Here is a 14174-nt window from a genome sequence, read left to right on the forward strand (position 1 = left end):
TAAATTGCAAAAAAGTGAAATAAACTACAAAAAAATTGAAAATCGTTTTTGTTTTTTAACATATATTTCTAGTTAGAGAAATTTAAGAGGCTTATCCCTCAAAACTGTAAATATAAAAAAGTTGCACAAAATAGTTTCCCACCCCAGGAAATTTATTTTTAGTGTCTTCATAGTTTTGTTTTTGGAATACACCAATTTTTATATACTGCAGGAAAAACAACATTATAATAAATAAGTATTATAATGCAAATTTGCAAAAAAAAAACAGCATGTGCATCAAAAGAAACTATTTCCAGCAGTGCAATATGAGTCCTAAGCATCCAAGAAATGACACAGAAAGTCATAAAGTCAAACATAACTTTTAAAAACACCAGTATAGGCTCATAAGGCCTTGATGGTAAAAAACTACATTTCCGCAAAATGACGTCACTTCAGGTTTCGGCAGGTCATGGTGGACATGCCATAGTTCGCACTGATGGACTAGGAAGTGTTATGAACAGCTGATCGGATCGGCCAAGCGTGTTTCTGGAATATTATGTTTTTGTTGCTGCAAGTGCTTTTTATGCAATTTTTGCAAAGCTATATGTGGACCTAGCACAAGCTGATGGCATAAGATGTAAGTACAACTCCTCCAGTTTCATATGCAAAAAAAATTATTGCGCTAGCTTACGTGGTTGCAGTGCTACCGGGATTTAAAAATAGTTACGCAAAACGGAGCGTGCCCACTCCCACCGGCTTTAAAGGGTTAAGACTGAAACGTGGTGTAATCGTGGATATGCTTTTGCAGCTTGAACATTAGGAATGTATCTGTGAGCTATGAATAACCAATGGATCCTTACCACCCTTTTTATCTTATATCTTCATCAAAAGCTTCTCCTATATTTTCAAATACACTTGAAAACAAATAAAAATAAATAATAAAAAAGAACCTGTTATTATCTTGTTAATCTGAATACCAGCTTAATACAGGACATTCACAAGAGGTTCGCAACCACAGCATAACAGGAGACAGCGCATGATTTTATTTATCATTATGCATTTTTTACTGATGGTTATTAATTTCTAACCTAATTTTTGATGGCAGTTTAGTGAACTGCACAGCACTGTTGGTAGCTCATGTCTAAGTCATGCATGATGCCCCACTTTACCTCTGTTTGTGGCTCAGCTCCAAAATCCTCTGCACATCTTTCTTGGCTACTGTGTCATCATTTTTCAGTGACTGAAAGAGAACAGAGACACTGTGTTTTTCCAGGAATGGCACAATTTTTTTTTGTACATGAAAAACTTCTGAAGGAAATTTACTTCATATCACCATCAACAGAAAATGGAAACAAATATACAGTATAAAAAAGCATGTGTAAGCATTTACTGTATGCGTTTACTGTTTGCTGTGACATTTATTCTGCGGTACACATTACAGAATCTTGCCAGGTTTTCTGAGGTGTCTGTTAGAAAACGATGCAGCAGATGTAAAATGTTGAGACACCTCTATCCCTCCTCCCAAATTATATGGCTTTTAACAGTCTGCTGATGAATGTCCTAATGAGGGTACATGCAGAAGCACAGATTGGGTTCTACTGGTGCCTCAGCACCTGCCTGATGGGTAATTATGAATTAGTCAGGTCTCTGATTGCCCTACAAGCCCTCCAAGAAATTTTTGTTTGTTATGAACAGAACAGAAATGTACAGACTTGTAAGAAAATGTGGACTCCAAGGGAGAGATAGTTTATCTTTACTTGAAGGTGATATCTATGGCAATTAACGCCACATTTCCATAATGCCTGAAACAAGCTCCTCCCCAGTGCCTGACTCCCATTTCATGTTAATCTATGAAGAGAAATAAAGAAAAAAAAGAGGGAACAGCATCTGCTTACAAGAGGCAATGTATCTGCACTCAAGTAAATAAACTAATGGTGTAATAAAGCTGCACATTTAGTATATCTGAGTGGCATTTCAGTCATTTGTATGATTTGTCAAAGAGTCACGAGCTGAATGGACAGATTTAAATTCTTCAAATTTGGTTTGTTTTCTATTTATTTTGACTCCATGTTTTGTTGTATTCAAAATCAAATGGCAACATGTGTTTTGCTTTATTGTAATTATATAATAACAAACACTCATCAGCCACTTAAGCTACTTAGATACACCTGATGAACTGCTTGTTAAAGGTACTTTAAAGGCTTACAGACATGTTCAGGATGACCTGCTTAAATTCAAACTGAGTGTCAGTGAATGTGGCATTGCTATTAAATCCACATGGGTTGGTCTGAGTATCCAAAACTGCTGATCTACTGGAATTTTCCACAGAACCAACTCTAGGGTTTACAGCAAATTGCCCAAAAAAGAGCAAATATCCAGTTAGCGGCAGTTATCTGGATGAAAATGTTTTGTTGATGCCAGAAGTCAGAGGAGAATGGCCACTTCTTTAAGCTGATAGCTTGATAGATAAATGAAATAACCTTATTATAGGCAATGTACGAAGAAGCGATCTCTCACAACAACTGAAAACATCATAAAATAAATATTACAAAGCTTTATGGACCTGTCATGGAAGCCATGTATTTACAGTATGGTTTCACAGGTATGTGCCAATATTTAATAAAAGATACAGCATAGTAACACTGTTTTTAATTGTTTGAATTCCATGTCTAATACCGATCTCTCTCGGGTGGATTGCTTTAAAGCAAATGGGCTACAGCAGACACCACATCGGGTACCACTCCTGCCAGCTACGAACAGGGACCCGAAACTGATCAATGGAAGAAAAATGGAAAAATGTTGCTTTTTCTGAGAAATCTTGATTTCTGCTGCAACATTCCACCATGAAAACATGGCTCCATCCAACCAGCCATGCCGCTGCTAGTGGTTTAATGGGGTTTCTTTGCACACTTTGGGCGTTTGAGCATCGTTTCACACTACAACCCACATGAGCATTGTTGTTGACCATGTCCATCCCTACAGTGTTCCCTTTTTCTGATGGCTGCTTCTAGCAGATTAACACAGCAGGTCACAAAACTCAAATCATCTCAAACTGGCTTCTTTCACATGATCAGTTTACTGTACTGACATGGGCTCCACAGGCACCAGATCTTAGTCCAATAGAGGGCACTTTGAACAGGAAATTTGCATCATGGACGAGGAATGTTTCCAGCACCTTGTTGAATCGATGCCACAGAGAATTAAGACAGTTCTGAAGGCAAAAGAGAGACTGGCCCGCTACTAACAAGCCGTAACACATGAAGTGGCTGGTGAGTATATGCAGTGCCTTTCTAATTTCCTAGTTTTCTGTGTTTATTTTTTACAATTTTGCCACACTTGGAGTTTCAGGTCATTAAAATGATTTTAATATTAGACAGCAATAGCCCATGTAGTCACAAAATGCTGTTTTTTAAATGATAAATGGTCAGTCAACCAAAAATTACTCCAAGAGCACATTGATGACTCAGGTACCGTAAGAGCAAACATTCTAAAAAATGTTTTTATTTGTGGAGAAAAAGAATAGTTAGTATTCAGTAATCGACTCTATAACACAAACAACAATAAAAATCACTGAAAGACGTTTAGTGTGGCAGCTACAAAATGGGCTTACATTGCGTTAAATGTGCAAATCCTCTCAAGTTATGTGGTCACAACATTAAGTTTAAACAACAAAGCAGCTACTTAAAGCCCACAGTTAACTGCTTCTTAACGTCCCTGGAGCTGCAGCAAAGACTAAAGTCCCAATCACAATAGGTTTAATTATTAGGGTTACCGAAATGCACGAAGAGGGCAGCTCATTATGTTTCAAAACACTTCACATGGGCCATCATTTCTTTCCAGAAACATTAAATGTTTTATCTTGTTGACTTGATCTCTTTTAAATGTTGATGATGTTTCCCCCCTTGAAGAATAGATTTTTTCCACTACACAGAAATTGGAATCCAACACAACCTCTGCCCTGCCCAGCACGCTGGCACAGGGCCCACGGCGAAGATTGATGCCAAACTAGCTAGCCTGGAGTGAGTAGACATCAAAGCCTGCCCCAGGGAATAGTTGTAGACAGACTACATGAGCTTTTTCCAGACACACGGGACATCTCTTGCAAACACACACCACTGATGGAAAACTGGCCATATAATTCGTTTGATTATTGATTTTCTGACTATTCCAGTAGACAACAAATTGGCCTAAAGCGGCAAAACGCTGCTGCACAGACGAAGTATCACTCAGACAGCAACTTTATAAGTGCTGGATAGAAAAAGATGGGCATCTGGCTCCCAAGACCTAACCATCCAAGTGGGAGGCATGTTTTGTTGGACTGCATATCCTGATGCGACTGAAAAATACCAAGTGATTAAAATATCTAAATTTATAACTGACTTTTTTCTTGTTACTGCCAGAAGCCATAATGAAGTTGACCTAAACTGACTGGTAAGAAGTGCTTTGCAGTATCCAGCAATGTGGTAATTGTGTTCTCACAGCATTATAACATCTACTGTCCAGGATAATAAGGTACGTGAAATGTTCAAGACTGTTATTTGGCAGAACCAACTGATACCCGTATTTGCGACAAACCAAATAATCCTCATAGTCACTCAAAGTTGTCTTATGAGCTAATTTAAAAAAAAGAAACTTTCTTACTTCATGCAAACCACCCTCACTGCAGGAGGTGTGATATATATTTCCCAACCTTGTTTTCAAGCCAAAATTTAATTAGGGCAAGCATCCTCTAAACTTTACAGACACACACACACACACACACACACACACACACACACACACACACACACACACACACATCTATCTATCTATCTATCTATCTATCTATCTATCTATATAGATAGATAGATAGATAGATAGATAGATAGATAGATAGATAGATAGATAGATTTTAATTAGTTGTCAGACCAATTTAGTGCCTGTAAATGAGTGAGCAGTTTTACCATATTGTGTAGCTTTTAGTCTTTACTGGATAGGTAGGAGTGAGTTCTCACAACTACAAAGCATAGGTCAAAATGTCATATTTAAGTTGTGACAACATGTAAGAAATTTGAATCCTTTTGTTCTTTGCTACTATAAATTGAAGTAGCCTGTGGAGTCTTTTCTGTATGAACATCTGATTGAACATTTAACCTACACAGTGTCACTGCAGTGATACTAACGCTAATAAAAAAAATTACTGTACTTAAAGTTTTAGTAAATGTCATTTGAGAAGGTTATCAGTGACAGCTAAAGGTCCTGAGAAGAGAATGGGAGCATGCTGAATCCATCCTTATGTTGAAATGTCCCGATAATGTTGGATTTCTGGTCGTCTACTTCTAAGCCCTGGATTTTTATTCATGCAAAAAAATGACTTACCCAGTCTGCGCTCTACATTTACATTGTTCAGCAGCTGTAGAAACACTAACAAATCACGTATGTAACAATGGGTGGGCTTGTTGAACTTAAAAACATTTTTACCTTAATATTTAATAACAGGTTTACTGCAAATTCACTAAAAATATGTGCAAGGGCTCATGAATCCAGCCTTCAAACGGCTGAAAACAGGGATTAGAAAATGACTGAACCCGCAGCCCAAAATTCACAGCCGAATAAACTTTCAAACATTGCAAAGAAAAAAAGAGAAACAGTAAAAGTTCAACCTGAAGGTTGCCTTTTATGCTGTCCAGTTCCTTTGAAGTCTTGGAGAGCTGGTGCAGAATGCTGCTTCGTTCAGTGAAGACTTCCTTTAGCTTCTTTTCCAGCCCATCGTAACTTTGTCTGTTGAGAGAATGAAGGAATGAAATTTCACTATTAAGTGTCTGCCACTAGCTAAAAAAAATCCACTCTTTATTGGCACCCTTAGGAGAACGAGGTGTTTCAACTAGATTAAGAGCACCATCGTTAAGGCTAAAGGGTAGAGCAAAAAGAGAGAAACCTAATATCTACTCGGCACAGTCTACGACAGAAAGATGGGGGGGAAAAAATCTTCTATTCCTTTCAATCAACCAATTTAGTGAAGGCTCGTTTTACAGAGATAGGTCTTTTGACTAGAGGTATAACCCTGCATTTCCATTTAAATATTCATGTAGTCCAACCAATTATTAAGGAACAAATTCTGCAGGGCACATTTGTCAAATCCTGTGTTTCCCTTTTCAAACTCTATTGAACGGCAGTGCAGAGGCGTTCTTGTCATTTGTTACTGAGCTTCCAGAGAGGCAAATAATATTTCACAGCATGTTTGCATGAACTATAGCCCTAATAAAGATATTATTTTTCATTCTTAATGACACACTATAATCCCCACTGAGAGATCTACTAAAGATCAGGGCACAAAAAAGTGATTAAGGGGCCATGGTGAGCAGATACAAAATCAGCAATAGCCTAGGACTTGACTAAAATATGTGTTATATTTGGCTTTTGGCAGCTAAAGATAACAACATAATTTCCATCTTGCTCCCTTAATTGAGTTAAAAGACTTCCAATTTACTACACGTTCACTTTCACTGTTGGAAAACGTCTAATAAATAAAATAAATAATCTAATAACGGAAAATCTATTTTTCATTTAATCTAACATCCTTGTTTACTGACTCAAGGAGACAACTCTTCTGGGAGGTGTTTGAAATTAAGCATATCTGAATGTAGTTACCCTGCAAATAAAATAGCCCAGAGGTTCTAATTCCCCCTAAAGCCTGCAAATTTGATTACTGTGATGACCTCTTGAGTTTAATTGGGATGGTTTAAAATAGCAGTCACAAAATAGCCCATCTGCTGTACCTCTGGACTTTGGATAGGTGCTGGAAAAAAATACACACACACGGACACATTATATACACATATATACTTTTAACATGTTTTTTTCCACTTTTGTGGAGCAAAATCTCCCAGGGACCCCCTCATAACCCTAACATCTATTTCTCTGGGCTTAGCATTTCTACAGCGTGGGCTGTCTCAAACACTTCTCCATGCGTACCAGTTAGATAAGTCAAGTTATGCAGCGGTAGCAGCAGTAATGGTTCCTTGGACCCTGAGAGAAATGAGTGATTTGTAATCATATTGACATAATGTGTCACCGTGATTTTAGAGCTGAGGCTCAAAGATAATGTATGAGGCAGTAATGCGCACAGCATGCTTGATTTATTGGTATTAATGATCCCAATCTGTATATCTGCCCTGTTTTTGTGATACAGTACAATTTAAGAATTTCTGACAAATTATTTTTGGGGACCAAAAGTCTATGGGTCACAGATCAAGTTTATTCCAACAACATGAAAAAAATGAAAAAGGAAGAGAGATGGAAAAAAAAGTTTGGATGGCATTTTTTTTTCTTGATGCATTTCATGAGATAGGGTTACTAAGAAATAAAACCAAGTTAAATATCTGAACCATCATATGGAGAAGAAAAGAAACAACCCTAACACAGCTTGTTAAAAAAGATATTTACTTTTTCCATGGCACAACTGAAAAGACCAAAAGAATTTTCTCTGCTCACTTCCTTACATTATCAGAAATGCTGAAGGACAGCACAAGCATATGAACTTAACCTAGATGTTTAACTTAACATAGCCATTTGTTGCTAAATACTTGCTGGGTAGCCACAAATCTTCTCAATTGCCCGTCTCTCTTTACATGAATCACTACTACAAAATGTTGCTGACCATTCCCTATTCCTGACCGTCCTAGCATCACTCGACTGCTACAATATTCTGTACCCATGGCTGTGTTTCAACTCGGGCCGTCTTCCAAAAAACCCTCCACAACCCATGTCATAGATCCCAGACGGAGATCACACACAATAACACATAAATCACTAACAGAAAAGCAACACCTGGGAAATAAATAAATAACATGGCATATTGAATCCCACACATGACTTGGTACCATATGGCAATGGCAGGAAATTTATTACAGGTTCAAGCAACAGGGGGAAGATGGGGTGAGCGAGCCCTCCCTGTCTGCCATAATATTCATTACCCAATGGAATAGACCCTTGGGTAGCTGTGAAATGAATAAGACCCACAATTTGAGGCCCATTGACGCAGAAACATGTATATTACAAGCTTCTGAGATGAAGTCTGATTATTTTTCTTCCCAATCTACTATAAACTGCTCATTAGAGAAAACAAATGGTAACAGCTGCATGATTGTACCATGACCTCCCAAGAGTTCAGTGTTCTAGCTGGGTTCTGTGAAACAAAGATCGCCTTTTTTTGCAATTCAGTGACGTTAATGACGATAATGACAACCAGAATGCCTGACAAATGCTTGACAAAAAAAGCCTTATGGTCAGAAATGGCACCACCAAGCACGTGGTCATAAAGCCATGGTGTTTGAGATAATGAAATCTTTCTTTCCAGGCATCTGCAGATTGAAATCAGTATTTGGCTGCCTTTATGATACTCATCAAACTCCTGAGATTGCGAGGGAGGCATCTCTTATAGGATCTGATTATTGAGGACAAATATTTCTTTGCCCTTGGAGTCACAGCAGGTCTCTGAGTTATATGAGGCAGACCCTGCAGTATGAAATGGAACTGCAGAGGGTAAGGGAGACAACACTGAACATTAGAGTCAACATCCAAGCAATGGCTCAATAAAAGGTATCCAAGGTTGCGTTGTGCAATCATAGAGAGATATAGTACAGGAGCTCATGGTCCACTGTTAATAGGAGATGGACTATGAATATTTTTCATTTTTCAAGTGCCTCAAGTCACGCTTTATAATTGGTTTTCTACTAAGTTGTCTGTTGTGTGTGGAAACAAAACTGTTTCATCCCTTGAGTTAAGTGCTTCTTTATGCTTAAATGATTTACAGAAACATTCCTCTGGATATATAAGAAAAAAAATCAAAGGCTAAATTGAAAAAGTTAGTGAAAAAGCAGCCAATGTCTAAGGAAAAACTTAGAGCCTAAAGCCCAAGAATACTTAAAAAACACAGAAATTGTAAAGAAATGTAGTCCTTGTAAGCAAAATATAAATAAATAAAGAATGGCTCAAATCTGTACTGTATATAATTAATGAGTAATCTATATCAAGTATTCATAGTGCTAAGATTTGAATGTAATACTGGACAGTATTGCCTGCTATACTGTGTTGTGTGACAAGCATCTGTCCATTGTCGTTACCTTATTTGAACTTTGTTTTAATATTGTGCATTGCTCATCAGTGGATGAACTGTGGAATTATAAACAGCTTAAAACCTACTTTAAAATATTTTTTTTCATGTAAAAAAAAAAAAGAGATCAGTAACACATACAATGAGGAGGATATTTTCTACCACTGTCTGGTTAGAGATTAGCAGCATTCATGGAAGATATATGAATAAATACACAAAATATGATAAATAAATCAATTTAAACCTCTGTGTGTAAGCAGGTCTCTCCCTCCCCAACAGGAATTCAGTTATTTATGGAAAATCTGTAGGAGGGAGTCACTGGTTCAGACAAGGACAAATTAAAGGATCCCTCTGGGCTTAGTGTCTTTGGATGTTTCTTTACTACCAGATGTTTCAACACCCACTCACAGCTGAATTGGGTCTCTGTCATTCTTTCAGCTCACCTGTCAACTATGCAGATAATTCGATGATCAAAATAAACATCTAGCCAAAAGGTTTCTTAAACTCTGTTTTTCCTTGAAGTTTACTCCCAAATTGCTGCTGGGAAGCCTTATGGTGTATTTCTCCCCAGGTATTATTTAGTGTCCCCTGCAACCTGGCGTGTCAATTGATGTGTCAGAGGGATGTGATATAGCACCCAGACAGAAAACATAATTACCCATCAGTTGTGACAGCAATCTTGATATGACAAGTTGGCTTATTTGCAAAGGTCTTATTTGTCAGCAAGCCTTCATAATTACTAAATGTGCACGAGTACACCGCAAAAAAATGTTCAATACTTGATTCATTTCTGTGTGGATGAATTAAAAGAACTTTGGAGAAAGACCTAAGTTGCCATATTTTTCTTTTTCGGTATAGAAAACTAAGATTAGCTAACAGCATTTGAACAGCATGATATCATAAAAACATAAGGATGTATAAAAAATGTCAGTTTTTACGTCAATGTTTTTACGATACATAACTATCTGATTAATATGTATATAAAAAAAACAAAGTCCATATTCATCCGTGACATTTCTTCCAGTTCTTGGACTAGAAAATAAAACTACACACCAAAAGCAGACAGGCGTGCCAGCATGCTAAAACACCATGCTCTGACTGCAGGACCAAACTTGAACATTTAATATTTTACAAGGAAGCCACCACAGAAGCCAATAGCTAGCATAAAAGGAGTTCATTTGCCGTCATGCAGATTATGAGCAGACAGCGGTTTATGTGGTACTACCAATTTCAGGCTGGATTAATTATGCCATTAGAAGGGGGGTAAATAAATACTTTTAATAGCAGGGAGAGCCCAGGGCCTGTCAGCGAATTAATATATTCCTCTAGCAGAGCATGACCACCATCCAACATCTGCAACAAAAGTCAGTCATGTTTACCAGCTGTTGTATAAACAATGCAGACAGCAGGGAATATTAATTGCATGGATGTCAGGGATGCCTGACACTACCATCTTCGTTAACTGTTTAGTTGGGGGATAAAGTGAAACAATTTGTGATGAGGAAGTCAATTTTTGCTTAGTCAGGAAAGGTCAAAACAATTCAGAGACCTCAATCATCTCAACATTTCAGGACATGAAGATTCTATATGCATTTGACATTTCACTAAACGCAACACAAAAAGTCATAAACATGCAAATTGAATCAGCACTTAGAGGATTTTACAAAACACATGAACTGAAATATTTAGGTGTGGGTATAAACCTTTTTAAGAGTTCTCTACAGTTTATTATTATTTACCTGGTATAAAAATCAATGCCGGCCTAGAATTATTTATGTTATCAGGATATCAGTGGTATATAGCTATGACTTAACAATCCCCACTAATATTTGATCATAAACAGCAATAGATGCCTGGATGAACGAATGTTAAGATGATGGATGGCTATATTAGGATATAATATTTAATGCACAATTCACTTTTTTGACAATCTAAATAATGTTCATCCCTTTTTACAATACCACAAGCATGCATTGTTTATGAGCTTTTAGGATAAAATTCAGACATCATGTTTAGTTTGAAGTTTAAAAGGTGATTACTCCAAATAGTTTGGAACAATGATGCAGCACTTGATAAAAAACAGAGTATGAGCAGAGTGCCAATAGTGATCTGAATAAAAAAGAAAAACAAAGAGTCAATCAAATCACATAACACAAAATAATCACTTTTAAACAATGATTTTCAAAGCAAGTACCATTGAATAATAAAGCTTGGATTAATCTGTTACAAAACAATTAAGTAAAGAGCAATTTGCATGTAAGTATTATATCATTTCGACAGATGAAATTAAAATAGTGTAAACCAATTTTACACATGAGTAATAAATGCAGATATTCTCACTCTCTCTTTCTTGTACTTTACATCATCTAAACATTTGAAAAAATTACATAATTGTGCAGCTTTCTGCTCTGTGTGGCCATTAAGATGAAGAACTTGATAACACTCTAAGAACTGTTGTTCATAATTCACAATCACATATTAGTTAATAGATACTTTACAAGATGACTACAGTTAATAATGCTAGTAACTGGTTACTAGTATTATTAATACCACAAATAAACATCACTCATCTGGAAGATTCCTGTCATATTGCAGGTGATGTTTATAACATTTTATTGATGGATGATAATCTTGCAGTGCATCTATAAACATAATTATATTTTTTTATTATTTATTTATTTTTAGCTATGATACCATAAAAATAAACACACATATCTCAACTGCCAACCTCTGGTCAATCATGTAAACTATCCAACATATATATATATATATATATATATATATATATATATATATATATATATATATATATATATATATATATATATATATATATATATATATATATATATATATATATTTCCAAGATCTTATCCTTGAAAGGTGACTTCTTCTAATTTGCTCATTACCTAAGTTATGCAATTTCTCACCGGTGAGAAGCTCTAAGGCATTGAAATAGAAATATTTAGCATATTAGATGAATAATTCAATGATTACTGGCAGGCATTTTCATGCATATGCCAGTTACTTTCCCTCAACATGTCTACATGCACTTAGAAACAATACCATTTCCAGATATGTAGAAGTGTTTTTGTTTGTTTCGCACAGTGTATAATGTTCATTTTTCAAATTAGTAGGATATACCTTCAGTGAAATGCAAAGGAGAACTAAATCCTGTAAATCCTCAGTGCATTTCTCTATTTTCTGCTTGGGCTGAGCTCATCAGACAATCCACTGTGCTCTTTCCATTGTCACCTACAATCCGAATCATTTTCACAGTGACATGATATCCTCTCAATCAGACCAGCTCCATGCCTGGTAAAGCTGCATTTGCTACCAAATTAACCAAGTCAAAGTCAAGCTCATTTTCTGACTAACTGTATATCAACACCCCTGTTTGTTTTGTGAACATTCCTCTTGTGTTTTACACAATGTGTATCTGCCAAAGTTCCATTACTGTGTGTTTCTTCAGCTTACTATATGATCTTGATGTGACACATTTTGTCTTCCTATAGCACAACCTCTAATCTACAGAATTCAATCACGCAAATCATTGCTTTTAAAGTATCCCAGGAACCTCTTGTGGTTGCCAGATACAATTAAACCTCAAATTTGAGTGTATCTAATGCCATTCCACCCATTCTTGTTTTTCAAAGCTCTACAACACTGTGATTCCAGCCTCACTAATCGTTGTGTTATAATCAAGCTGGATTGAGCTTGGACTTTTTTGTTTACTTTAAAGCCATACGCTGCCAGACATCAGTGCCTACTGCTCTTGTTTATGATAAAGCAATTTCGTACATGTGGGAGAGCCTCACCTTTTCCCTCTGAGACGTTATATGACAATGTCTAATCCAGCTTTGTTTCCAGCCTTGTCAGAGAGTGGTACAAGGAACATGTTGTTTGTGCACCAGAGGCAACAACCTCAGGATATTACCACTACCACTATAATCCTGAATTGATCTGACAACTGAAACACTCAGTCTTTCAGTAGAATATTGGCCAAAAGAATAGTAAAAAAAACCCCAACCTGTTCACCAAGAATTTGATCAGCATATATTTTAAATGATTAGTGTCGAGGTTCAGCCATAGGAGAAGGAGATAAAATCTTATTTGTTGGTTAATAGAACACCTCTATGTGTTCTCGAAGCACAACTAAAAAACAAAAATAAATAATTAATATTAACAATGGTATTTATTTACATATAAATGGCACATAGCCTTAATAAACTGTAAGATCTTATCTTATGACACTTGCATAAATCCAGTTTTTGTTTTAAATGTAATCACCACACTAGTGAAAAATAGCATTTATCTGAAAGATAGGCCTCTCTCTATTAGTATTGCTCTGTGTCTTGTTTCCTCTCATCTGACCGATAGCTAAGAAGTTGAGAACTGGCAACAAGCAGACAGATGCATCTGATTCACATCAAGGGCAATCAGTGAAGCCTCTTCCCAACTTCCAAGTGTCACTCAGGGAAAACACAAGAGGACGAGTTAAGCCAGCCAGCAGGGAGGGAGGAAGAGGGGGGGGGCGTGTGAGGTGGAGAATTTAGAATTGGATGACGGATGTGACTTGATTACTGGTTAACTACCCTGCTGGTGCACCACTCTGATCTGGATGAGAAACCCGCTGGCGGATGGATTCTCAATTTGGACTATAGGCGACACTCTATTTGAATCTATTGTTTGACTGCAGGCAGCCTGACAGTTACAGAGGCCTTGACTGAACTTAGAGAAGCTTGCTCTTTGGGTACGTCGAAAGTATTAGTGTTCTGTTGTTGTGGTGAAAAATCTGCACCATGTTAAAATTTACAAGCAAACCTATTGGCCAAACTTTGGACTAACAATATGAAATACAAAGCAAATTTACAAGTGCAGAGAGAAGTTAGTCAGGGAAGTAAGTTGACCGCGACATAGTGGCGCTGCGGTTAGCATCATTGCCTCAAAGCAAGAAGGTCCAGTGTCTGACTCCACCATCTGGCTTGGGCCTTTCTGTGCGGACTCCCCTTCACCCATTGTTTCTTGAGTACTCTTGCTTTCTCCCACAGTCCAAACACATGCAATTAGTGAGGTTACATTAATTAGTCATACTAAATTG

At 36.9% G+C, this 14174-nt stretch overlaps 1 protein-coding gene across 1 annotated transcript in view; it reads right to left on the minus strand.

Moving 5' to 3' along the window:
* luzp2 (leucine zipper protein 2) overlaps positions 1-14174 on the minus strand; it is a 147328-nt gene that overhangs the window by 64104 nt on the left and 69050 nt on the right. The window contains exons 2-3 of the mRNA XM_006793954.3: positions 5622-5739; positions 1149-1219 (exon numbers count right to left, since the gene is read on the minus strand). Of these exons, the coding sequence (XP_006794017.2) occupies positions 1149-1219; positions 5622-5739 (189 nt within the window). The remainder of the gene's footprint in view (positions 1-1148; positions 1220-5621; positions 5740-14174) is intronic.

The sequence above is a fragment of the Neolamprologus brichardi genome, chromosome 1 (assembly GCF_056152115.1).
Source record: "Neolamprologus brichardi isolate AB-2024 chromosome 1, ASM5615211v1, whole genome shotgun sequence".
Taxonomy (NCBI): domain Eukaryota; kingdom Metazoa; phylum Chordata; class Actinopteri; order Cichliformes; family Cichlidae; genus Neolamprologus; species Neolamprologus brichardi.